General features: G+C 49.3%; 1 protein-coding gene across 3 annotated transcripts; it reads right to left on the bottom strand.

Moving 5' to 3' along the window:
• Nucleotides 1-1,715: 1,715 nt before the first annotated feature.
• LOC140471206 (homeobox protein Hox-C8-like) lies at nt 1,716-24,113 on the bottom strand. Of its 3 annotated transcripts, XR_011956890.1 has the most exons (4): nt 23,168-24,113; nt 22,153-23,107; nt 12,966-13,561; nt 1,716-1,978 (listed from the first exon to the last, which is right to left on the bottom strand). XR_011956890.1 is itself a non-coding variant. In XM_072567119.1 (2 exons), exons 1-2 carry the CDS (start codon nt 22,607-22,609, stop codon nt 13,170-13,172), a joined length of 849 nt encoding a protein of 282 aa, XP_072423220.1. In that variant the 5' UTR covers nt 22,610-24,113; the 3' UTR covers nt 12,117-13,169. The 3 variants fall into 3 exon arrangements, 1 of the variants encoding a protein (XP_072423220.1); XR_011956889.1 differs by having other exon boundaries at nt 1,716-1,853; nt 22,153-24,113; XM_072567119.1 differs by lacking the exon at nt 1,716-1,978 and having other exon boundaries at nt 12,117-13,561; nt 22,153-24,113.
• Nucleotides 24,114-27,399: the final 3,286 nt, after the last annotated feature.

Here is a 27,399-nt window from a genome sequence, read left to right on the forward strand (position 1 = left end):
TGTTCCACTCTCACAGACTCGCTCCCTCCCAACTCTCTCTCTCCCTCTCATTCTCTCTCCCCACCTCTCTCCGACTCTGTCTTCCCCTTTCTCCCACCTCTTTTTTCTCCCACACTCACTTTCTCACTCTTTCTCTCACTTCCTCATGCACTCCCTCTTCCATTTGTACTTTCTCCCTCACTCTCTCTCTCTTCACCCCTCTCTCTCTTCCACTCCCACCTGCTCCCCACTCTCTTTCTTCCCCCTTTTCCCCACTCTCACCCCCTCTCTTGTACTCTCTACCTCTCCCACTCTCTCTCCCTTCTACTCCCACTTCTCCTTACTCTTTCTTTCTCTCCCTCTTTCTGTCGTTCTCCCCTCTCTCATTCTCCTACTCTAACGTACTCCTCTCTCACATTCTCCATCTCTCTATTTCTGCACCTCCTCTTTTTTCACAACTCTACTGTTGGCTGGGATTTCTATATTGCTTCATTCTTCCCCTTCTTTAATCTCTATCTCCCTCCCGCAGTCTCACTCCTCTCTCTCTCACACACACACACACACTCTCTCCCCATCTCTCTTTTCCTCCCTCACCCTTTATTACTTCCTCTCCAGTCACTTGCTTCCCCCTCCCCCAGTCTCTCTCTCCCTCAAACTCCCTCTCCCAGTCTGTCTACCCACTTTAACGATCTCTCTCTCCCTCTTTGCAGATGACACCAAAATTGGAGGTATAGTAGACAGTGAAGAAGGTTACCTCAGGGTACAACAGATCTTGATCAAATGGGTATTTGGTCTGAAGAGTGGCAGATGGAGTTTAATTTACATAAATGCGAGGGCCTGCATTTTGGGAGAGCAAACCTTAGCAGGACTTATACACTAAATGGTAATGTCCTAGGGAGTGTTGATGAACAAAGAGACCTTGGAGTGCAGGTTCATAGCTCCTTGAAAGTGGAGTCTCCAGTAGACAGGATAGTGAAGGAGGTGTTTGGTATGCTTTCCTTTATTGGTCAGAGTATTGAGTACAGGAGTTGGGGAGGTCATGTTGCAGCTGTACAGGACATTGGTTAGGGGCCCCTGTTGGAATATTGCGTTCAATCCCGGTCTCCCTGCTACAGGAAGGATGTTGTGGAAGGGTTCGGAAAAGATTGACAAGGATGTTGGAGGGTTTGAGCTACAGGGAGAGGCTGGACAGGCTGGGGCTGTTTTCCCTGGAGTGTCAGAGGCTGAGGGGTGACCTTATAGAGGTTTACAAAATCACGGGGGGGGGGGGGGGGGGGGGGTAAATAGACAAGGTCCTTTCCCCCCCCCTGGGGTGGGGGAGTCCAGAACTAGAGGGGGGTAGGTTTAGGGTGAGAGGGGAAAGATGTAAAAGGGATCTAAGGGGCAACCTTATCACACAGAGGGGGTGCTTGTACGAAATGTTCTGCCAGGGGAAGTGGTGGAGGCTGGTACACTTCTAGCATTTTATTAGGAAGGGTTTAGAGGAATATGGTTCACGTGATGGAAAATGGGACTAGATTAGGTCAGAATATCTGGTCTGCATGGCTGAGTTGGACAGTAGGGTCTATTTCTGTGCTGTACACCTCTATGACTCTAGTCTCTCGCTATCTCCCTCCCTCAGTCTCTTGCTCCCTCCTTTCACAAAACTCTCGCTCCACCTCCTCCTCCCATTCTCGCTCCCCCAGTCTCCCTCTCCCCCTATCCCTCTCCAGGTCTCTTCCCCCTCTGCTCCATTCCATCCCGCTCCCAATCTCTCTCCTGATGCCTCCGCCGATTTCTGTTTCCTTCCCCTCTCTCTTTCTTTCCTCCAACAAACCTCCTCCACCCCTCCCTACCCCAACACACGCCCGCGCATTCTCTCTTATCCAAAATTCCTGTAGGAAATATAAGAATGGGAGGAAGAGTTGGGGAGGAGAAATAGAAAAGAACATCCCAAATTGGTCAGAATCTCGGAGTTCTAATGCAACATTGGCTTCATATGTAGACTCATGGCCTCCTTCTGAATAAAACACACAAATGAGTAATTAAAAAGACATGTGTATAGATTGACGCTAAATATACTTTGAGGAAAAAGTGAGGACTGCAGATGCTGGAGATCAGAGCTGAAAATGTGTCCCAGATAAATATAATTTGACAACTGATACAGACAGAAATGAGTACAGGTCTGTTCCAAGGGGGGAAAGGTGTTTTGAATTGACGACGAGGGGTTGAAAGGACTTTATTTTTGTCTCAGTGAAACACACCATGATGCTTACTGGTAATCCACATTCATGTTCCTAGCTGTGAAATTGTGATGTTCAAATAAATCTTACATTTACAACTCATCAGGAAAGGAAAAGATAATGCTGACAAACTGTGGGTGAACAAACATTAATAGATACATTTACACAGAGAGAGAGAGAGAGATGGAGATAGATAGATACAGATAGAAAGGTAGAGAGATAGATATAGATAGATGGAAAGAGATAGATGGATAAAGATAGAAAGATAGAGAGATATGGATACATAGTCATGGAGGGAGAGGTAGATGGATAAAGAGAAAGAAATAGATAGATGGATATAGATAGAAGGAAATAGAGGTATAGATAGAGATAGATGGATATAGATAGGAAGATATGTAGAAAGATAAAGAGAGGGGGATAGGTATAGATATAGAGAGATACAGAGAGAGAGATGGATAAAGAGAAAGCAATAGAGAGATATAGATAGATGGAAAGAGGTAGATGGATAAAGATAGAGACATATAGAGGCATAGTCATGGAGGGAGAGGTAGATGGATACAGAGAAAGAAATAGAGATAGATAGATATAGATACACAGAAATAGAGATATAAGTTAAGGTAGATGGCTAGACAGAGGAAGGTACATAGCAAAATAGAGAGGGGGGTAGATGTAGATAGATACAGAGAGAGAGATACAGTATACGGATAAAGAGAAAGAAATGGGGAGAGATAGATGGAGAGAGGTGTAGATAGAAAGATAGACATAGAGAGAGATAGATTGATAAAGAGAAAAATGTAGAGAGAGATAAGAATATATGTCAATAGATACTTATATAGGTATAAAGAGAGAGAGATATAGAAAAATATAGAGTGATAGAGATAGCGATATATACAGATTGATAAATAGACATACAGATAGATAGGGATGGATAGAAAGATAGATAGGATGGATATTTAGAGAGATAGAAATGGTTAGACAGAGAGGCAGACAGCTAAGTGGGTACATAAATAAATAGACGGACAAACAGATAGATGGGTGGTTAATTAGACAGTTCAATGGATGGGTAGATAAACAAATAGATGGGTCGCTAGATAAATAGACAGACAAACTTCAAGACACATCATAGCAGCTCGGTAGAAACTTAGTTCAGCATTTCCATTGACAGAGTGGGATTCAAATACATTTGTAATTCATAGTATCACGTGAGATATGTTCCAGGGCGCTAAATGTTTATTTCCTTCATAAGAAATCAACTACAGTCACTGTTATCCTCCTGTTCTCCAACCCTACCCTCGCTGCTTGCTTACCTCCCGCTCCCCTTTTTCCGATTCCCTGACTCTTCGACAAAAAACAATGTAAAGAGAGAGTCAAGGAGAGAGCTGGGCGAGAACACGCAGGAGAGAGGGGGTGGATACAGAGGTGCAAAACCTGAAAGAGAAAAAAACAGGGAAGCTGAGAAGACAGAAGAGAGATCGAGTGAACCACAGAAGTAGATAGATTGAGCGACAGAGAGAATCAGAGAGAGAGAGTAATCGAGAGAGCGACAGAGAGAGAGAGAAGCAGAGAGAGTGTTAGAGAGCCAAAGAATAAGCAGAGAAAGAGTGATCGAGAGACCAACAGAGAGAGAGACAAAGAGAGCGATAGAGACAGAGAGAGTGACGGAGTCAGAGAGATAAGCAGATAGAGAGTGTGATAGGGAGAGACAGACAGACAGACATATGGATGTGTAGATAAATAGACATAGACAGAGACAGACACGACAGAGGGAGAGATAGACAGAGTTAAAGAGGCAGACAGAGAGAGTTAAAGAGGCAGACAGAGTTAGAGAGAGAGATAAGCAGATAGAGAGTGTGATAGTGAGAAGAGAGACAGAAAGACAGACAGAGAAAGAGACGGAGAGAGAGACAGACAGAGTTAAAGAGACAGAGAGAGATAAGCAAAAAGTGATCGAGAGAGCAACAGAGAGACAGCAGAGACAGCGTGTCTGTGAATGTGTGTGTGCGTATGTGTGAGAGAGTGTCTGTGAATGTGTGTGTGCGTATGTGTGAGAGAGTGTCTGTGAATGTGTGTGTGTGTGAGAGAGTGTCTGTGAGTGTGTGTGTGCGTATGTGTGAGAGAGTGTCTGTGAATGTGTGCGTATGTGTGAGAGAGTGTCTGTGAATGTGTGTGTGCGTATGTGTGAGAGAGTGTCTGTGAATGTGTGTGTGTGTGAGAGAGTGTCTGTGAGTGTGTGTGTGCGTATGTGTGAGAGAGTGTCTGTGAATGTGTGTGTGTGTGAGAGAGAGTGTCTGTGAATGTGTGTGTGCGTATGTGTGAGAGAGAGTGTCTGTGAATGTGTGTGTGTGTGAGAGAGAGTGTCTGTGAATGTGTGTGTGCGTATGTGTGAGAGAGTGTCTGTGAATGTGTGTGCGTGTGTGTGAGAGAGTGTCTGTGAATGTGTGTGTGTGTGAGAGAGTGTCTGTGAATGTGTGTGCGTGTGTGAGAGAGAGTGTCTGTGAATGTGTGTGTGTGTGAGAGAGAGAGTGTCTGTGAATGTGTGTGTGTGTGTGTGAGAGAGAGTGTCTGTGAATGTGTGTGTGTGTGAGAGAGAGAGTGTCTGTGAATGTGTGTGTGTATGTGAGAGAGAGAGTGTCTGTGAATGTGTGTGTGTGTGTGTGAGAGAGAGAGAGTGTCTGTGAAAGTGTGTGTGCGTGTGTGTGAGAGAGTGTCTGTGAAAGTGTGTGTGCGTGTGTGCAAGAGAGTGTCTGTGAATGTGTGTGTGCGTGTGTGCGAGAGAGTGTCTGTGAATGTGTGTGTGCGTGTGTGTGAGAGAGAGTGTCTGTGAATGTGTGTGTGCGTGTGTGAGAGAGAGAGTGTGTCTGTGAATGTGTGTGTGCGTGTGTGAGAGTGTCTGTAAATGTTTGTGTGCGTGTGTGAGAGAGTGTCTGTGTGTGCGTGTGTGTGAGAGAGTGTGAATGTGTGTGTGCGTGTGTGAGAGAGAGTGTCTGTGAATGTGTGTGTGCGTGTGTGAGAGAGAGAGTGGCTGTGAATGTGTGTGTGTGTGAGAGAGAGTGTCTGTGAATGTGTGTGTGCGTGTGTGAGAGAGAGTGTCTGTGAACGTGTGTGTGCGTGTGTGTGAGAGAGAAAGTCTTTGAGTGGTTGTGTGTTTGTGTGTCAAATGTTGACTCGCGGCTGTGTTAGTTTTCTGAGCGGACGGTGGAGATTTCCAACAAAAAGCCGGCCAACTTTCTCTCTCTCTCTCTCGAGTCTCTGTAATAATCCTCCGCTTTGTTAACCCCTCTTTTATCTCTCCTCCCTCGTCTGCCATTTCTACTCCCTCCAGGCAGTGCACCGATCCTTCAGATCCTCCCATCCAGCATCTCTCTCTCCAGCCCCTGTAAAAATCCATCACATCCTCCCACTCCATCTTCTCTTCCTCTCTCTGAAGCCTCTGTAATAATCTTCGCAAACGTTCCCGCTCCTCCCTCTCTCAAACCCTTAACTTCCTTCTCTCCCTAGCTTCAAACCTCGGGATTAACCTTTCCTCTCTCTCTCTCTCTGTCATCGAATCAGTAGTGCGGAAACGGGACATTCAGCCCACCTAGTCCAGACCGACACTCTGAACAGTATCCCTCTCCGCCCCAACCCTATCTCTGTAACCCTACATTTCCCATGGCTAACCCACCCTAACCTGTACATCCCTGGGCACTACGGGACAATTTAGCACAGCCAATCCCACCTTAACCTGCACATCCCTGGGCACTACGGGGACAATTTAGCACGGCCAATCCCACCCTAACCTGCACATCCCTGGGCACTACGGGACAATTTAGCAGGGCCAATCCCACCCTAACCTGCACATCCCTGGGCACTATGGGGACAATTTAGCACAGCCAATTCCACCCTAACCTGCACATCCCTGGGCACTACGGGACAATTTAGCAGGGCCAATCCCACCCTAACCTGCACATCCCTGGGCACTACGGGACAATTTAGCACGGCCAATCCCCACCCTAACTTGCACTTCCCTTGGGCACTACGGGGACAATTTAGCACGGCCAATCCCACCCTAACCTGCACATCCCTGGGCACTACGGGGACAATTTAGCACGGCCAATCCCACCCTAACCTGTACATCCCTGGGCACTACGGGGACAATTTAGCACGGCCAATCCCACCCTAACCTGCACATCCCTGGGCACTACGGGGACAATTTAGCACGGCCAATCCCACCCTAACCTGCACATCCCTGGGCACTACGGGGACAATTTAGCAGGGCCAATCCCACCCTAACCTGCACATCCCTGGGCACTATGGGGACAATTTAGCACAGCCAATTCCACCCTAACCTGCACATCCCTGGGCACTACGGGACAATTTAGCAGGGCCAATCCCACCCTAACCTGCACATCCCTGGGCACTACGGGACAATTTAGCACGGCCAATCCCCACCCTAACTTGCACTTCCCTTGGGCACTACGGGGACAATTTAGCACGGCCAATCCCACCCTAACCTGCACATCCCTGGGCACTACGGGGACAATTTAGCACGGCCAATCCCACCCTAACCTGTACATCCCTGGGCACTACGGGGACAATTTAGCACGGCCAATCCCACCCTAACCTGCACATCCCTGGGCACTACGGGGACAATTTAGCACGGCCAATCCCACCCTAACCTGCACATCCCTGGGCACTACGGGGACAATTTAGCACGGCCAATCCCACCCTAACCTGCACATCCCTGGGCACTACGGGGACAATTTAGCACGGCCAATCCCACCCTAACCTGCACATCCCTGGGCACTACGGGGACAATTTAGCACGGCCAATCCCACCCTAACCTGCACATCCCTGGGCACTACGGGACAATTTAGCACGGCCAATCCCACCCTAACCCGCACATCCCTGGGCACTATGGGACAATTTAGCACGGCCAATCCCACCCTAATCTGCACATCTACGGACAGTGGGAGGAAACCGGAGCACCCGGAGGAAAGCCACGCTGACACGGGGAGGGAGGAATGTTCAAACTCCACACAGACGGACAGTCGCCCGGGGGTGGGATCGAACCTGGGTCCCTCACGCCGTGAGGCACCTGGCCACATCCACGTCTGTCTTTCTCTCTCCTCTCAAGCTCTTTCTATAACTCCTTAACCTCCTTTACCTCTTCCACCTCTGTCTATTCTCCATCTCAAGGTCCTGCAATGACGGTTTCCTTTCTTCCCTATTTTCTCTCTCTCTCTCTCTCCCCCACCCCTTGCATCCCCTCTCTCTTAAGCCACTGCAATAACTCCCTTTCTTGTAACTCCCTTTCTCTGCCTCCATGACAATATTCACTCCATCGCGCACACCCCCATCCCCCACACCACCCCCCACCTCTCCCGCCCTGTTCTTCTGTACCTCAACCATCTGTCATAAACCTCTGTCCCCCACCCAGCCCCCATAACCTTTTTTTTGTGTGTCTTTAATCTTCCCTCCCTTTCTCTCAACAACCGTGCACTTCCTCCCTCGACACAAGGGGGTCTGGAATCGGACGAATGATGCACAGTAATGGTGTTATAAGTGTCCTTAATTCACTCCGTCTCTTACCTTCCCCCCCCCCCCCCCCCCCCCACACACACACACACACACACAGTCACACAAGAGGGTCGCAATATTGCGGAACAGATCAAAGGTTTAACTTTGCCTGAGACTGAGATCTGGATTTCCAACTGCAATTGCCAACGGAATCTCTCAGTTTGGAATACACTGCTGTTAGTCGCAGAAGACCCAGCAGCTAATTGAGCATCAGAACATGAGAAAGGAAACATTCCCATTTCCTGATAGCCCCTCATTGATGCTCGCCTTTAGAGACCAGACCGGCGCTGACTGGTTTATGGCCTGCTGTTTAATGGTCCATTTGTTTCCAGGACTGTACGCCCTGTGTCGGCACATCTCCAGTTCCGAAATGTCCCTGTCATGTCTCAGAGACGGCCTTGTGTTTCCCCGGCCCTCCGCGGGGTTAGGAAGCGAGTGTTGAAATTGCCCCCTGGCGCTCAATCCGACACCGCGCCCACAGTCAAATCCTCCGCCACAAATCCACTCACGAACACACCGCACTCAATTACACGCGCATTCACACACACACTCACACACTCTCTCACACACACTCACACACACACTCTCACACTCGCACATTCACACACTCTCTCACACACACACATTCACACACACACTCAAACACTCTCTCACACACTCTCTCTCACACACACTCGCACACTCTCTCTCACACACACACTCTCTCACACACACACACTCACACACTCTCCCACACACACTCTCACAAACACTCACACACACACATTCACACACACTCTCACATACTCTCACACACACACTCTCTCACTCACACACTCTCTCACACACACTCTCACACACACTCTCTCACACTCACTCTCTCACACACACTCTCTCACTCACACTCTGACACACACGCTCTCACACGCACTCACACACATTCACACACACAAACTCTCTCACACACACACATTCACACATACACACACTCACACACACTCTCACACACTCTCTCACATACACTCTCTCACACTCACACATTCACACACACACTCTCACATACACACATTCACGTGCACGCACATTCATACACAGACACACTCACACTCAGACACACACACGCATGTTCACACAAACACACTCACACAGACACACACACTCACTCGGATACACACAGACACACACACTCACACACAGAGACAAACACACATTGTTACTCACGCACAGACTCACACACACACAGACACACACACACACACAGTTATGGAATCCCTCCAGTGTAGAAACAGACCATTCAGCCCATCGAATCCTCTACCGACCCTCCCAAGAACAGCGCACCCAGACTTAACCCCACCACTGTCACCCTGAAGTTCCTGTGGCCAATCCACCCTAACGTACACATCCCTGGGCACTACGGGACAATTTAGCATGGCCAATCCCACCCTAACCTGCACATCCCTGGACACTACGGGGACAATTTAGCACGGCCAATCCCACCCTAACCTACACATCCCTGGACACTACAGGGACAATTTAGCACGGCCAATCCCACCCTAACCTGCATATCCCTGGGCACTACGGGGACAATTTAGCATGGCCAATCCCACCCTAACCTGCATATCCCTGGGCACTACGGGGACAATTTAGCACGGCCAATCCCACCCTAACCTGTACATCCCTGGGCACTACGGAGACAATTTAGCACTCGTACACTGTCTCACACACAAACACACACACACTCAATCACACTGTCATACTCCCTCAAAGATACAAACTTGCACACAGACTCACCCTCAATCACGCATACACAAGCTCAATCTCTCTCACAAACTCACAGTCATTCAGCACCCTGTCACACTCTCTCACACAGACATTGTCCCAACAGATTTTGGAAATCTTCTGATGGTCAGTTCGGAAATTGGTAAGAATAGTGGTGTGACAACTGTACTTTGAAATAATGCACATTCCCCTTTGATAGAGTTAGAGGCGAATCATTGACATAATTTTGCCATCTTTCAATGTATCTAGTGATTGATTCATCTTTCTTTCTCTCTCTATTACTCTCTCCATCATCTGCCCATGTATCTGCCTTTCATGCAGACCCCCTTTAACCATCCACCAAGCTGTCCAGAAATTGATTTACCTCTCTCCTCTCTCACTCCATTTAGCCCATATTCTTTGACGTTTGTATGTCGGTTTGTATGCATCTCTCTCTCTCTATTTATCTCTTTATCTGTCTATCTACCTTTCTGTCTCTCTATCTATCTATCTGTCTGTCTGTCTGTCTGACTGACTGACTATCTATCTATTTGTTTGTCTATCCATTCATCTATCTGTCTTTGTGCCTTGTCTGTCTGTCTCTCTCTCTGTCTGTCTATCTATCTATCTATCTATCTGTCTGTCTGTCTGTCTGTCTGTCTGTCTGTCTGACTGACTATCTATCTATTTGTTTGTCTATCCATTCATCTATCTGTCTTTGTGCCTTGTCTGTCTGTCTGTCTCTCTGTTTGTCTATCTATCTATCTATCTGTCTGTCTGTCTGTCTGACTGACTATCTATTTGTTTGTCTATCCATTCACCTATCTGTCTTTGTGCCTTGTCTGTCTGTCTATCTCTCTGTCTGTCTATCTATCTATCTATCTATCTATCTATCTACCTACCTACCTATCTATCTATCTATCTGTCTGTCTGACTATCTATCTATTTGTCTGTCTATCCATTCATCTATCTGTCTTTGTGCCTTGTCTGTCTCTCTGTCTGTTTGTCTATCTATCTATCTATCTATCTATCTATCTATCTATCTATCTATCTATCCATCTATCTATCTATCTATCTATCTATCTATCTATCTATCTGTCTGTCTGACTATCTATCTATTTGTCTGTCTATCCATTCATCTATCTGTCTTTGTGCCTTGTCTGTCTGTCTGTCTATCTATCTATCTATCTATCCATCCATCCATTCCAAAATTAGAGGGCATAGGTTTAGGGTGAGATGGGAAAGATTTAAAAGGGACCCGAGGGGCAACCTTTTCCCCCCAGAGGGTGGTGCGTGTGTGGGAGGAGCTGTCAGAGGAAGTGGTGGGGGCTGGTACAATGACAGCATTTAAAAGGCATCTGGATGGGGGACAGGAACAGGAAGTGTTTAGGGGGATATCACACATCTCTCTCCCCAGGCCTCACGCACACAAACCTACCAGCCGCCTCACCTTCCCGTCTCTTCCGCCCGGGCTCCCACCTCCCTCAGGACCCTCCCCTTCCGACCCCCAGCCCCCCCCCACCTGGGGGGATAAAAAAGACAACACAACGTCGCCAACTGCAATCCCCAAAAAAGCAGACCAGTTTACTGGTGTCTGTTTATCTGATTGCACATGAACCGCGGTGATGGTGTCACGTCCGCGCGAATCTCGGACACCCGGACCGCTCACAGCAGGACTCACAAAGTCAACCATTACAACAAATTCTCCATATGTTCTCCCCCGCGCCCCCACCCCTCTCCATCCACCTCCCCCCACCCCCTCCCCTCCCCTCCCCCGTTACAGACAAGGATACACAACAGATTACAGTCACCGAGCCCAGAAGTATATGTGTGTGCGTGTGGTTTTGTGATCACATGTATTTATAGAGACCCTGTCCCAATTGCATTCAATATCTAACACAAGTAAGACTGCAGTTACCGTCTCGGCACACGCGGGGCGCCAATAAATAAATGAATAAATAAATAAATACACAAACACACACTGTGTGCGTCTTCGTTAGGCAGTTTCTAAGTTGTAGGCAGGCAGAAAGAGAGACAGACAGCGAGAGAGAGCCTAATATCTGCTGTACCTTTAAGCCAATAGCGGCCGAGAAAAGTGCATTTTTACTCCCCGGACTCCCTAAAACCCAACAATGTTTCCCCCTCCCTCCACCGCCCCCCCTCCGACCACCCCACCCCTAACCGCCTCAACCTCTCCCCCTCACCCCTCTCCGGTTCCCATCCCACTAGGTAGTTTGATTACCCACCCTTGAATCCCTCAGGGTCTGCCCCTCCCCCCCCACCTTATCTTCAACACCCTCCCTTCCTCAAACCCATCCTCCCGCACGTTCTCCCATCCCTTCCCATTTCCCCAGCTCCCATCCCACTAGGTAGTTTGATTACCCACCCTTGAATCCCTCAGGGTCTGCCCCTCCCCCCCTTATCTTCATCACCCTCCCTTCCTCAAACCCATCCTCCCGCACGTTCTCCCATCCCTTCCCATTTCCCCAGCTCCCATCCCACTAGGTAGTTTGATTACCCACCCTTGAATCCCTCAGGGTCTGCCCCTCCCCCCCTTATCTTCATCACCCTCCTTTCCTCAAACCCATCCTCCCGCACGTTCTCCCATCCCTTCCCATTTCCCCAGCTCCCATCCCACTAGGTAGTTTGATTACCCACCCTTTTGCCCATTATCTACCCTCTCCCAGAGTAGTTCACTACCCACTGACCCAGTTCAGTTGGAAGCTCTTCACCTGGTTCTGATGCCCGGAGTAAGTATGATGCATATAAATACATTTAAATATATTTAGAGTTTTAAGATTTAGATTAGATTCCCAACAGTCTGGAAACAGGCCCTTTTTACCCCTGGTTATATTTTTGCTTTTTCTTTTTTTCCTTTTTTTTAAACCTGTCCATCAGTTATTGCCCATCCCCAAAGGCCCAGGGGGTAATTGAGAGTCAATGCATTTGCTGCAGGTCTGGAGTCACATGTAGGACAAAGTGAGGCCTGTAAATGCTGAAGACCAGAGTCAAAAAGCCGTGACCCTAGAGAAAGCACAGTGGATCAGGGCAGCATCCCAGGAGCCGGTTCCTGATCTCCTGTCCCTCGGATGCTGTGCTTTTCCCGCGCCACGCTTCTCTGACTGGAGTCACGTGTAGGCCGGACCAGGTAAGGGTGGAGGGTTCCTTCCCTGAAGGTCATGAGCGAAAACAGCTTGTTTTTTTTGGTTAGTTTTCCCTACAAAGGTTTCACAATGGCCACCATCCAACTCTCTAACATATTAGCATCTGTACCCTGGACGCCACACATGTGGAATTTTCTGGGGTGGGGGAGGGGAAGGAAGGTGGGTTAGGGGGCCGCAGGTGTGGATGGGAAAGACAAAGGGGTTTGCGGCCACCAGCCACCCTCCCCTCTCCGCTCCCACCCCGGAACCCCTTCCGCCACTTCCAACATGGCGCCCTCCATTGCTTCATAGGTAGTATACTTACATTGTCAGAGCGGGCAAGTGTTAGTGTAAGCAAAAAAAAACACAGAGGGGCGATGTTGTGGAGGGAGGGGGGGGGGGGCAGGAGGAGGTTGGAAGGTATGTCCTGAATCCTCAGCGGAGGGGGCCGCAGTTGACGGAGAGTAGGACCTCCCTCACATATCCCCCTTCTCCCCCTCCTGACAGCGGTGGGGAGGAAATGGGAGTGTTAATTTTTGCACCCCTTGTCCTTCTCCCCATCCTCCTTCTCTTCCTCGTCCTCCTTCTCCTCCTCCTCTTCCTCCTCTTCCTCTTCCTCCTCCCTCCCCGCCGCCCCCGGATCCGGGGGTCGAACCGGTGGCGCCCCCGCCGGTTGCGATTCCTCTCCCCCTTCCTCTTCCTCCTCCCGCGCGTTGGGGAAGCGCTCCTTGTTGTTCTCCTTCTTCCACTTCATGCGCCGGTTCTGGAACCAGATCTTGACCTGGCGCTCGGTCAGGCTCAACGCGTGGGACACCTCGATCCGACGCTTCCGGGTCAGGTACGGGTTGAAGAGGAACTCCTTCTCCAGCTCCAGGGTCTGGAAACGGCTGTAGGTCTGGCGTCCACTGCGCCGGCCCGGGGCTGCAGAGCGGGGTGGGGGGGAAGTGGGGAAGGATTGGGGTTAGGCCGGTGGGGGAAGAGGATGGAGAGAGATGGAGGAAGAGAGAGAGAGAGAGAGAGAGGCGGGGAAGAGGGGAGGAGATGAAGGGAAAGGGAGAAAGGTGGGGGAGGGGGCGTTGAAGAAAAGAGAGAGAGAGATGGATAGAGAGAAGGGTGAAAGGAATTGAGAGATGGATAGAGGGAAGGGCGAAGGGAAAGGAGAGATGGATAGAGGGAAGGGTGAAGGGAAAGGAATGATGGATATAGGGAAGGGTGAAGGGAAAGGAGAGATGGATAGAGGGAAATGTGAGGGAAAGAGAGATGGAAAGAGGGAAGGGTGAAGGGAATGGAGAGATGGATAGAGGGAAGGGTGAAGGGGAAAGAGAGATAGATAGTGGGAAGGGTGAAGGGAAAAGAGAGATGGATAGAGGGAAGGGAGAAGGGAAAGAGAAAGAGAAAAAAAACGGGGGGAGGCACAAAGGGAAAATGAGAGATAGATGAGGAGAGAAAGGAAGGATGGGTAGAGAGATAGAGTGAAGAGAGAAAGAGAGAGAGAGAGCGTGACAGAGAAAAACAGAGATAGAAAGGGTTGAAGGGGAAAAGAGAGATAGAAAAGGAGAGAAATGGGAGGATAGAGGGAAAGACAGATGGAAGGGTGACGGGAGAAAGAGAGCGAGTGACCAAGATACAGAGAGGGGTAAAGGAAAATAGATATATAAAGAAGGAGAGAAAGGGAAGGATCGAAGAAAGAGAGAGATGGAGAGACAGAGAGAAGGGTGAACAGAAAGAGAGAGAGAGAGTGGCAGAGGAAAATGGGAGAGAGGGTTGAAGGTAAAAAGAGAGAGGAGAGAAAGGAGGAGGGTAGAGGTTAAGACAGATGGAGAGAAAGAGAGAGGGTGAAGGGAGGAGAGAGAGAGAACAATAGAGGAAAACAGAGAAAGAGGGAGTGTTGAAGGGAAAAGGAGAGAGGGGAGAGATACAGGTCAGGGTGGGGGATGAAAGTGAGAGATAGACGGTGGTGTGATGGGGAAGAGCGAGACAGGGATATATAATATATATAGAAAGAGGACCGAGGGAGACGATATAGGGAAAGAGTGAAAGAGGTGTAGACAGAGAGATAGCAATAGACAGATAGATAGACAGACAGACAGATAAATAGATAGATAGATAGATAGATAGATAGATAGATAGATAGATAGATAGATGGATGGATGGATGGATGGATGGATAGGTGGATGGATAGATAGATAGATGGATGGATGGATGGATGGATAGATAGATAGATAGATAGATAGAGAGATAGACAGAGAGATAGACAGAGAGATAGATAGATAGATAGATAGATAGATAGAGAGAGAGAGAGAGAGAGATAGGGTGAGAAACAGAGATAAAGATAAAAAGAGTGGCAGAGGCTTGTAAAGGAAGAGTAGATATAGACAGACATGTAGATAGATAGATAGATAGATAGATAGATAGATAGATAGATAGATAGATAGATAGAGGCAGAGATAGAGCGAGAGACAGACAGGGAGGCAGAGATAGATAGAAAGGGTGACAAAGGGATAGAAAGAAAGAATAGACAGAGAGTGAGAGACAGAGTGTGAAATAAAAAGAGAGACAGAGTGAGAGACAGACACTCCATGATAGTTAAAGAGAATCAGACAGAGAGAGAGTGACAGAGACAGAGAGACAGACCGACAGGGATATACGGAGAATGACAGAGAGGGATTGAGAGGATAGGTCGGTGGAAAAGTGACAAGTCAGTGACAAGAAATACAGAGACAGCGACAGAGAGTGATGGAAAGACAAAGAGGGAAAGAGAGCGAATAAGAGACATATCTTTTCAACACAAGACAATCTCGATGCTAAACGGCTGCAAATCAACATACCGCAGCACAATTTTCACCCTCCTCAGATTCCCAGTTGTAAAACAACAGAGGTAATTAAATCCAATCCAGGAAACACAACTTTACAATGGAAAAGACCCAGAGGGGAACAAAGGCAGAGAGTGGCACAGTTAGAGAGATGGGGAGAGTGTGAGAATGACAGAGACAAATAGTGACACAGAGGAAGGGAGAGAGGAAAAGACAGAAAGAACTGTGACGGAGAGGGAGAGAGACAAGTTGTGACACAAAGCACGGAGGTAGAGGGAAAGAGAGAAAGAGTGTGTGACAGATAGAGAGATAGGGAAACAGAGAGAGACAGAGAGAGAGGGAGAGAGAAATAATGACACAAGGTATGGAGGAATAGGGAAAGAGACAAAGGCTATGTGGCAGATAGAGAGATAGGGAGGTAGTGATAGAGAGAGAGAGACAGAGAGAGAGTGGGAGAGAGAGCAATGATGACACAAAGCACGGAGGAAGAGAGAAAGAGTGTGTGACAGATAAAGATATAGGGAGATAGTGTGAGAGAGAGAGAGAGAGAGAGAGTGGGAGAGAGAGAAATAATGACATAAAGCATGGAGGAAGATGAAAATGCAGAAAGAGTGTGTGACAGAGGGTTGAGGTGGGGGAGAGACACACAGAGCATGGGGAAGAGAGAAAGAACAAATGCGTGAGACAGCGAGATATAGGGAGGGAGAGATAAGTGAATAGAGTCAGAGAAACTACAGAGAGAGGCGACATGAATGAGTGACAGAGAAAGAGAATGCATGAGTGAGAGAGATAGGGTGAGAGAGAAAGGAAGGTGAAAGAGGACGGAAATAGTGGAATGGATGATATAGCTGTAGAGAGAGTGTTGGAAGAGTGATACAGACCGAGAAAGAGAGAGAGAGAGAGAGGCATACAAAGGGAAAATTAGAAACTGAGAGTAAGTATGATATAGAGAGAGAGGGTGATGGAGATTGATAGATAGAAACTGAACTGGTAAAGGGAGTGATGGAGAGGGAAAGGAAGGGAGTGTGAGAAAGATTAAATGATGGAGATAGAGAGGGGTGATCGAGAAGGAGAAGGAGTGAGTGATGAAGATCGAGTGAGTGACAGAGGAAGAGAAAGAGAAAGTGAAACAGAGAGAGGGGAACAGAAAGGGTTTATATATGTGTGTATAGAGAGAGAGGGGGGACGGGAATAGGGGAAGAGACAGAGAGAGGTAGAGAGAGAGAGATAAATAGAGAGAGAGAGAGAGAGAGTGTGTGTGTGAGGGTGAGGAGAGAGAACGGGAGAGGGAGAGGAAGAACGAAATAGGGGAGACTGGGGTGAGGGGCAGAGTGGGATAGAAAGAGGGAGAGAAAAAAAGAAGAGTGGGAGCGGGGAGACAAAGGGAAACAGAGAGAGGGAGAGGAAGAGACGGGGAGAGGGAGGGATACAGAGAGAGAGAGAGAGAGACAGAGATGGGGAAAAGAGACAGAGAGAGAGATGAGGGGGAAAGGGGAACTGGGGTGACACGGGAGAGAGGAGGTGGGGAGCAAGAGAAAGCCTGACTTGGAGGGAAAATAGAGAGATGCGAAATAAGGGAGGGGGGTTAGAGAGAGAGAGAGAGATGGGAAGAAGAGAAAGAGAAGGGGAGAGAGAGTGAGAGAGAGAGAGATAAGGGTTGGGGTGGAGTGGAAGGGAAAGAGTAGAGTGAGGTCGAGAGAGACCCAGAGGTGGGTGAAAGAGAGAGGGGAAGAGATGAGGGTTAGGAAATGGAGAGGTGTGTTAGACAGAAAAAGGGGGTGAGAATGAGAGAGAGAGAGAGATAGTGGAGAGAGATATGGGAGGAGACAGAGAGATGGATATGAGGATGAAGGGGGAAAGGAGAGGCATCTTAGACAGAGAAGGGACATGAGGGTGAGAGTGAGAGAGATGGGGGGAGAGATAAAGAGACGAGGGAGAGATGGCAAGAGAAAAAGATGGGGAAATCGAGAGATGGAGAGACAGAGAAAGATGGGAGAGAGATAGATGGGGAGAAAGATAGAAAGATGGAGGGAGAGAGATGGGGAGAGAAAGAGAGGCGGGGAGAGATGGGTGGAGAGAAATGTGGGGAGAGAAAGAGATGGAAGGAGACCAAGAGATGTGGAGAGAGAGAGAGAGAGCTGGAGGTAGAGAAAGAGAAAGAGAGATGAGGGTGAAGGAGAGAAATGGAGAGCCACTTTTAGAAAGAGAGAGAAAGATGGGAGAGAGAGAGATGAGGGAGAGAAAGATGGGAGAGAGAGAGATGAGGGAGAGAAAGATGGGAGAGAGAGAGATGGAGAGAGAAAGATGGGAGAGAAAGAGATGGGGAGAGAAAGTTGGCTGAGAGAGATGGGGGACAGAATGATAGGAAAGAGAGAGATGGGGAAACAGATAGAGATGAGAGAGAGATGGAGGGAAAGAGCAGAGAGAAAGAGAGAGAGAGTTGAGGGTGATGGAGGGAAATGGAGATGCACCTTTAGAGAGAGAGGGAGATGGGGGAAAGAGAGAGATAGAGAAAGAGAGATGGAGGGAGAGAAACAGTGATAGAGAGAGCTGAGGGTGAAGGAGGGAAGTGGGCAGGCTATTTTAGAGAGAGATGGGGAGGGAGAGATGAGGAGAGAGAGCGAGAGATGGAGGGAGAGAAAGAGAGAGAATGAAGGTAAGGAGAGAAATGGAGAGGCACCTTTAGAAAGAGAGAGGGAGATGGGGGGAGAGAGCGAGAGAGATTGGGGGTGAGAGAAATAGAAAGAGAGGTGAGGGTGAAGGAGGCAAATGGACAGCTCCTTTAGAAAGAGAGATGGATGGAGGGAGAGAAACTGAGAGAAAAGGAGAGATGAGGGTGAAGGAGAGAATTGGTCAGGCTCCTTTTAGAGAGAGAGAGAGAGAGAGAGAAAGAGCTGGAGGGAGAGAAACAGAGAGAGAGAGGTGGGGACAGAGAAAGAGATGGGGAAGCGAGCGATGGAGAGAGAGAGAGAGATGGAGGGAGAGAAACACAGAGAGAGAGAGAGGTGAGGGTGAAGGAGGGAAATGGAGAGGCTCCTTTTAGAGAGAGAGAGAGAGAGATGGAAGGGGAGAAACAGAGAGAGAGAGAGAGAGGTGAGGGTGAAGGAGGGAAATGGAGAGGCTCCTTTTAGAGAGAGAGAGATGGAAGAAGAGAAACAGAGAGAGAGAGAAGTGGGGACAGAGAAAGAGATGGGGAAGTGAGCGATGGAGAGAGAGAGATGGAGGGAGAGAAACAGAGAGAGAGAGAGGTGAAGGTGAAGGAGGAAAATGGAGTGTCTCCTTTTTTGAAAGAGAGAGATAGATGGAAGGAGAGAAACAGAGAGAGAGAGAGGTGAGGGTGAAGGAGGGATATACAGAGGCTCCTTTAGAGAGAGAGAGAGATGGAAGGAGAGAAACAGAGAGAGAGAGGTGAGGGTGAAGGAGGGAAATACAGAGGCTCCCTTAGAGAGAGAGAGAGAGATGGAAGGAGAGAAACAGAGAGAGAGAGGGGTGAAGGTGAAGGAGGGAAATACAGAGGCTCCTTTAGAGAGAGAGAGAGATGGAAGGAGAGAAACAGAGAGAGAGAGAGAGAGAGGTGAAGGTGAAGGAGGGAAATACAGAGGCTCCTTTAGAGAGAGAGAGAGAGAGAGAGAGAGAGAGATGGAAGGAGAGAAACAGAGAGAGAGAGAGAGGTGAAGGTGAAGGAGGGAAATACGGAGGCTCCTTTAGAGAGAGAGAGATGGAAAGAGAGAAACAGAGAGAGAGAGAGAGGTGAAGGTGAAGGAGGGATATACAGAGGCTCCTTTAGAGAGAGAGAGAGAGAGAGAGAGAGATGGAAAGAGAGAAACAGAGAGAGAGAGAGGTGAAGGTGAAGGAGGGAAATGGAGTGTCTCCTTTTTTGAAAGAGAGAGATAGATGGAAGGAGAGAAACAGAGAGAGAGAGAGGTGAGGGTGAAGGAGGGATATACAGAGGCTCCTTTAGAGAGAGAGAGAGATGGAAGGAGAGAAACAGACAGAGAGAGGTGAGGGTGAAGGAGGGAAATACAGAGGCTCCTTTAGAGAGAGAGAGAGAGATGGAAGGAGAGAAACAGAGAGAGAGAGGGGTGAAGGTGAAGGAGGGAAATACAGAGGCTCCTTTAGAGAGAGAGAGAGAGATGGAAGGAGAGAAACAGAGAGAGAGAGAGAGATGAAGGTGAAGGAGGGAAATACAGAGGCTCCTTTAGAGAGAGAGAGAGAGATGGAAGGAGAGAAACAGAGAGAGAGAGAGAGGTGAAGGTGAAGGAGGGAAATACAGAGGCTCCTTTAGAGAGAGAGAGAGAGAGATGGAAAGAGAGAAACAGAGAGAGAGAGGTGAGGGTGAAGGAGGGATATACAGAGGCTCCTTTAGAGAGAGAGAGAGAGATGGAAGGAGAGAAACAGAGAGAGAGAGAGGTGGGGACAGAGAAAGAGATGGGGAAGCGAGCGATGGAGAGAGAGAGATGGAAGGAGAGAAACAGAGAGAGAGAGGTGAGGGTGAAGGAGGGAAATACAGAGGCTCCTTTAGAGAGAGAGAGAGATATGGAAGGAGAGAAACAGAGAGAGAGAGAGAGAGAGGTGAAGGTGAAGGAGGGAAATACGGAGGCTCCTTTAGAGAGAGAGAGAGAGAGAGAGAGATGGAAGGAGAGAAACAGAGAGAGAGAGAGGGGTGAAGGTGAAGGAGGGAAATACAGAGGCTCCTTTAGAGAGAGAGAGAGAGAGAGAGAGATGGAAGGAGAGAAACAGAGAGAGAGAGAGGTGAGGGTGAAGGAGGGATATACAGAGGCTCCTTTAGAGAGAGAGAGAGAGAGAGAGAGAGAGATGGAAGGAGAGAAACAGAGAGAGAGAGAGAGGTGAAGGTGAAGGAGGGAAATACGGAGGCTCCTTTAGAGAGAGAGAGATGGAAAGAGAGAAACAGAGAGAGAGAGAGAGGTGAAGGTGAAGGAGGGATATACAGAGGCTCCTTTAGAGAGAGAGAGAGAGAGAGAGAGATGGAAAGAGAGAAACAGAGAGAGAGAGGTGAGGGTGAAGGAGGGATATACAGAGGCTCCTTTAGAGAGAGAGAGAGATGGAAGGAGAGAAACAGACAGAGAGAGGTGAGGGTGAAGGAGGGAAATACAGAGGCTCCTTTAGAGAGAGAGAGAGAGATGGAAGGAGAGAAACAGAGAGAGAGAGGGGTGAAGGTGAAGGAGGGAAATACAGAGGCTCCTTTAGAGAGAGAGAGAGAGATGGAAGGAGAGAAACAGAGAGAGAGAGAGAGATGAAGGTGAAGGAGGGAAATACAGAGGCTCCTTTAGAGAGAGAGAGAGAGAGATGGAAAGAGAGAAACAGAGAGAGAGAGGTGAGGGTGAAGGAGGGATATACAGAGGCTCCTTTAGAGAGAGAGAGAGAGATGGAAGGAGAGAAACAGAGAGAGAGAGAGAGGTGGGGACAGAGAAAGAGATGGGGAAGCGAGCGATGGAGAGAGAGAGATGGAAGGAGAGAAACAGAGAGAGAGAGGTGAGGGTGAAGGAGGGAAATACAGAGGCTCCTTTAGAGAGAGAGAGAGATATGGAAGGAGAGAAACAGAGAGAGAGAGAGAGGTGAAGGTGAAGGAGGGAAATACGGAGGCTCCTTTAGAGAGAGAGAGAGAGAGAGAGAGAGATGGAAGGAGAGAAACAGAGAGAGAGAGAGGTGAGGGTGAAGGAGGGATATACAGAGGCTCCTTTAGAGAGAGAGAGAGAGAGAGAGAGAGATGGAAGGAGAGAAACAGAGAGAGAGAGAGAGAGGTGAGGGTGAAGGAGGGAAATACAGAGACTCCTTCAGAGAGAGAGAGAGAGATGGAAGGAGAGAAACAGAGAGAGAGAGAGAGAGAGAGGTGAAGGTGAAGGAGGAAAATACAGAGGCTCCTTTAGAGAGAGAGAGAGAGAGAGAGAGATGGAAGGAGAGAAAGAGAGAGAGAGAGAGGTGAGGGTGAAGGAGGGATATACAGAGGCTCCTTTAGAGAGAGAGAGAGAGAGAGAGAGAGAGAGATGGAAGGAGAGAAACAGAGAGAGAGAGAGGTGAGGGTGAAGGAGGGAAATACAGAGGCTCCTTTAGAGAGAGAGAGAGAGATGGAAGGAGAGAAACAGAGAGAGAGAGAGGTGAAGGTGAAGGAGGGAAATACAGAGGCTCCTTTAGAGAGAGAGAGAGATGGAAGGAGAGAAACAGAGAGAGAGAGAAGTGGGGACAGAGAAAGAGATGGGGAAGCGAGCGATGGAGAGAGAGAGATGGAAGGAGAGAAACAGAGAGAGAGAGTTGAGGGTGAAGGAGGGAAATACAGAGGCTCCTTTAGAGAGAGAGAGAGAGAGATGGAAGGAGAGAAACAGAGAGAGAGAGAGAGGTGAAGGTGAAGGAGGGAAATACAGAGGCTCCTTTAGAGAGAGAGAGAGAGATGGAAGGAGAGAAACAGAGAGAGAGAGGTGAAGGTGAAGGAGGGAAATACAGAGGCTCCTTTAGAGAGAGAGAGAGATGGAAGGAGAGAAACAGAGAGAGAGAGAAGTGGGGACAGAGAAAGAGATGAGGAAGCGAGCGATGGAGAGAGAGAGATGGAAGGAGAGAAACAGAGAGAGAGAGAGAGGTGAAGGTGAAGGAGGGAAATGGAGAGGCTCCTTTCGAGAGAGAGAGAGAGAGATGGAAGGAGAGAAACAGAGAGAGAGAGAGAGAGAGAGAGAGAGTAAGGCTAACCATGTGGTCTCATCCATGGGAACATGAGACTGGCGGCAGAGCTGGGATTCACGTTGCCGGCCCCGTCACTCCCGGCGCCCCCTGTCGCCGGTGCGGGGAGCCCCGCCTTACACTCGGGGTACGGGAGAACCGGGGCCGCTTCCGCCTGTCCCCCGCCGTAGGGACCCTGCCGGTTCAGCGCGTCGTAGCTGTAGAATTTAGCCGCCTCCCCTTGGCAGGACGGTCCGCACGGGCCCTGCTGGTAACCGGAGGCGGGCAGCGAGGAGCCGCCGGTGTGGAAGTAATCCTGGACGTGACCCGGGAGGGGTGGGAAAGCGGCCCCGGGAGCGGGCCCGTACATCAGAGCCGGGCTCCGGCTGAAGCCGTGAGGGAAGCGACAGTCGAAGAGACTGTTCGGATCAACGCTGTCCTCGGGTTTGTATTTCGTGAACAGCGAATTGACGAAGTAGGAGCTCATGGCTGCGGTGTGTCGGAGACAGAGAGGGAGAGAGAGAGAGAGAGAGAGAGAGGAGAAAGGGGAAAGGGAGAGGGGGATGGAGAGGGAGAGACAGAGAGGAGCAAAAGGGGGAGAGTGGAGGAGGCGAGAGAGAGAAGGAGAGAGAGACAGGAGGAGGAGATAGAGACAGAGAGAAGCCAAGGGGAAGAGTGGAGGCGGGAGAGAGAAGGAGAGAGTGAGACAGGAGGAGGAGATAGAGACAGAGAGAAGCCAAGGGGAAGAGTGGAGGCGGGAGAGATAGAGAAGGAGAGAGAGAGAAGGAAAGAGAGAGAGAGAGAAGCGAAAGGGAGAGTGAAGGCGAGAGAGAGAGACAGGAGGAGGAGATAGACAGAGAGAGGCGAAGGGGAAGAGTGGAGGCGGGAGAGATAGAGAAGGAGAGAGATTGAGAAGGAGAGAGAGAGAGAAGGAAAGAGAGAGAGAAGGAAAGAGAGAGAGAGAGAAGCGAAAGGGAGAGTGAAGGCGAGAGAGAGAGACAGGAGGAGGAGATAGAGACAGAGAGAAGCGAAGGAGAGAGTGGAGGCGAGAGAGATGGAGGAGAGGAGAGAGAGGAGGAGGGGAGAGAGTAGAGGTGAGAGAGACAGCGAAGGAGATAGAGTGAAACGAAGGAGAGAGAGAGGAGGCAATAGAGTGAGAGAAGGAGAGAGGAGGTGATGGAGAGAAGAAAAGGAGAAACAAGAGGCGAAAGAGAGAGAGGGGAGAGGGAGGTGGAGAAGGAGACAGAGAAAGAGAGGTGATAGACAGAGAGGAGAAAGAGAGAGAGCGAGATAGAGAAGGGGGAGATAGAGAGAAGTGAAGGGGGAGGGAGGAGGTGATAGACAGAGAGGAGAGAGAGAGAGCAGGAAAGGGAGAGAGAGAGGTGGAGATAGAAAGAGAGTGAGGGGAAGGAGAAATATAGAAAGGAGAAGAGAGAAGATGGAGGAGGCAGGGAGAGAGATATAGAGGAAAAGAAAGGGATAGAAAAAGATAGAAAAGGAAGAGAGAGCGAGACAGGAAGAGAGGAGGAGGAGAGAGATAGAGAGAAGGGTGGAAAGGAGTCGGATTGAGAGAGAAGGAGGAGGGGAGAGAGATAGAGGAAAAGGAGATAGTGGGAGAGAAAGACTGAGGAAAAGAAAATAGAAGGATAGAGAGGAAGAAAGAGAGAGAGAAGATCAAGACTAAGAGAGGAGAGAGAGAGAGAGAGAGTCCGAAAGAGAGGAGGAGAAAGAGACAGAGATTGAGAGAGACAGAAAGAGAGAGAGAGGGCTGGAGGGAGGAGAAGGAACGAGAGAGGGAGATGTAGATACAGAGAGCAAAAGAGAAGGCAAAGAGAGAGAGAGAGATTGAGAGACAGAGCGAGGAGAGGAAGAGAGAGAGAGAGAGAGAGAGAAGGAGCAGGTAAAGAGAGAGAGAGAGAGAGACCCACACAATAGGGTAACGGTCGCACTTAAAGCTGATCCCGGGGAATCGAGAAGAGGGAGCGTCCGTCTTTGTCCTAAAGGATTAGGGAGCCGACTCTGTATCCCTCAGAGCACGGAATCTCTCTCTCTCTCTCTCTCTCTGCCTCTCTCCCGCTCCCTGCCTCCCTCCCTCACAAACGTTTTTCCCGGTTGAAAACTCCAATTATAGAGAGAGAGAGAGACGGACAGAGAGAAAGACGGAGAGAGAGAGAGAGAAGAGATGGAGAGAGAGACAGAGAGAGAGAGAGAGAGAGAGAGAAAAATGAGAAAGATACAGAGTGAGAGATAGAGAAAATGAGAGAGAGAGAGAATGAGAGATTGAAAGAGAGAGAGAGAGATGGAGAGAGAAAGAGAGAGAGAGAGAGAGGAAGCAAGGGGAATTGTTCACGTCAGCTCCCGTCTTGCCTGAGCGAAAGATGCTTCCTGAGCGTTACCAATGCTCAAATGAACAGCCATGAGATAACGTTGTATGTATGAGTGTGCGCGCCAGTTATAGAGAGAGAGAGAGATATGGGGAGAAAGAGAGAGAGAGAGAGAGATGAGACAGAGAGAGGGGAATGGGGTTGGGGAGGGAGGGATGAGGGGAGATAAAGGGCGCGTACCAGGAAGTGCCCGGTGGTAAATAGTGGACAGAGAGAGAGAGAGAGAGAGGGGATGGACATCCCGTGCACTGACATGTCCGCGCGAATCTACACACAGTCCACAGACGGAAGTAGACAGGCACACAACCACTGACACACCCGTCTCTCTCTGTCTCTCTCTCTCACACACACACAAAACAAACGCACATAGCCGTCTCTCACCCTCCCAGTCTCACATACACACACACACACTCACAGACACACACACCAGTCTCTCTCTCTCTCTGTCTCACATACACACACACCCTCACTCACAGACACACACACCAGTCTCTCTCTCTCTCTCTCTGTCTCACATATACACACACACACACACTCACGGACACGCACACCAGTCTCTCTCTCTGTCTCACATACACACACATACCCACAGACACGCACACCAGTCTCTCTCTCTGTCTCACTTATACACACACTCACTCACAGACACGCACACCAGTCTCTGTCTCTCTGCCTCACATACACACACACACTTACTCACAGACACGCACACCAGTCTCTCTCTCTCTCTCTGCCTCACATACACACACACACTCACTCACAGACACGCACACCAGCCTCTCTCTCTCTGTCTCACATACACACACTCACTCACTGACACGCACACCAGCCTCTCTCTCTCTGTCTCACATACACACACACACTCACTCACAGACACACACACCAGTCTCTCTCTCTGTCTCACATACACACACACTCACTCACAGACACGCACACCAGTCTCTCTCTCTCTCTGTCTCACATACATACACTCACTCACTCACAGACACGCACACGAGTCTCTCTCTCTCTGTCTCACAGACACACACACACTCACAGACACACACACCAGTCTCTCTCTCTGTCTCACATATACACACACACACTCACTCACAGACACGCACACCAGTCTCTCTCTCTCTCTGTCTCACGCATAAATTTTCCCTGCAGTGCCCAGGGATGTGCAGATTAGGGTGGGATTGGCCGTGCTAAATTGTCCCGTAGTGCCCAGGGATGTGTAGGTTAGGGTGGATTGGCCATGCCAAATTGTCCCCATAGTGCCCAGGGATGTGCAGGTTAGGGTGGGATTGGCCGTGCTAAATTGTCCCCATAGTGCCCAGGGATGTGCAGGTTAGGGTGGATTGGCCGTGCTAAATTGTCCCTGTAGTGCCCAGGGATGTACAGGTTAGGGTGGGATTGGCCGTGCTAAATTGTCCCATAGTCCCCAGGGATGTGCAGGTTAGGGTGGATTGGCCGTGCTAAATTGTCCCCGTAGTGCCCAGGGATGTACAGGTTAGGGTGGGATTGGCCGTGCTAAGTTGTCCCCATAGTGCCCAGGGATGTGCAGGTTAGGGTGGGATTGGCCGTGCTAAATTGTCCCCATAGTGCCCAGGGATGTGCAGGTTAGGGTGGATTGGCCGTGCTAAATTGTCCCCGTAGTGCCCAGGGATGTGCAGGTTAGGGTGGGATTGGCCGTGCTAAATTGTCCCCGTAGTGCCCAGGGATGTGCAGGTTAGGGTGGGATTGGCCGTGCTAAATTGTCCTGTAGTGCGCACGGATGTGCAGGTTAGGGTGGGATTGGCCGTGCTAAATTGTCCCCGTAGTGCCCAGGGATGTGCAGGTTAGGGTGGGATTGGCCGTGCTAAATTGTCCCATAGTGCACAGGGATGTGCAGGTTAGGGTGGGATTGGCCGTGGGAAATGCAGCGCTGGGGGATGGTGAGGTGTTCTTCGGAGGGTCGGTGTGGACTTGTTGGGCCGAATAGCCTGCTTCCACACTGTAGGAATTCTATTATTCACCCACACACCCATGTCTCCCTCCTCAAGCACACTGAAACACAGACACATAACCACCCACACACCCGTCTCTCTCTCTCTCTCTCTCACACACACACACACACACACACATTTACGTACTCAGGAACGTGACCAAAGACACACTCACTCACACGCACAATCCCTCTCTCGGCCACACACTCGCCCTCACATTTTCTGACGCATTCTCTCACACACTTACACTTTCACGCGTAATCTCTCTCGCACAGTTACTTTCACACACGCTCTCTCACACACGCACACATTCCCTCTCTCACACTCTCAAATGTTTTATCATGCGCGCACTCTCTCCCTCTCACCCTCACAATTCCGCCCCCTCACGCACGCACACAGTCAGTTTCCCTCGCACACACTCCCTCTCCCTCTCCCTCACCCATCCTTCCCACGCATACACACTCGCACACGCACACCCACACGCACACACTCAGACATCATACACAGACACACTCAGACACACACACAGATCCACGCTCAGACATCACACACACACATGCACACACACACACACACACTCAGACATCATACACAGACATAGACACAGACACAGAAATAGACAAACACAGACAGGCAGACACACACAGACACACAGACATGCACACAAACACACACTCCCCCCCACACAGACACACACAGATAGACATGGACAATAGGGGAATACAGCAACCCACAAATAACATTGCTGACCTAACGCCAAAATCTGTTTAATGTTAAGACCACAGATCTCTTTTTACGCTGAGATAGTGTGTTTTTATTTCTTTCTCTCAGAGACCTATAAGTGTTTTGACCTCATCTTGGAAAGGGCAGCAAATCAACATGTTTTTAAAATGAAGGCTAGACTCTCAATCAACAAGGCAGAGGGA

Source organism: Chiloscyllium punctatum, chromosome X (assembly GCF_047496795.1).
Source record: "Chiloscyllium punctatum isolate Juve2018m chromosome X, sChiPun1.3, whole genome shotgun sequence".
In the NCBI taxonomy this organism is placed as follows: domain Eukaryota; kingdom Metazoa; phylum Chordata; class Chondrichthyes; order Orectolobiformes; family Hemiscylliidae; genus Chiloscyllium; species Chiloscyllium punctatum.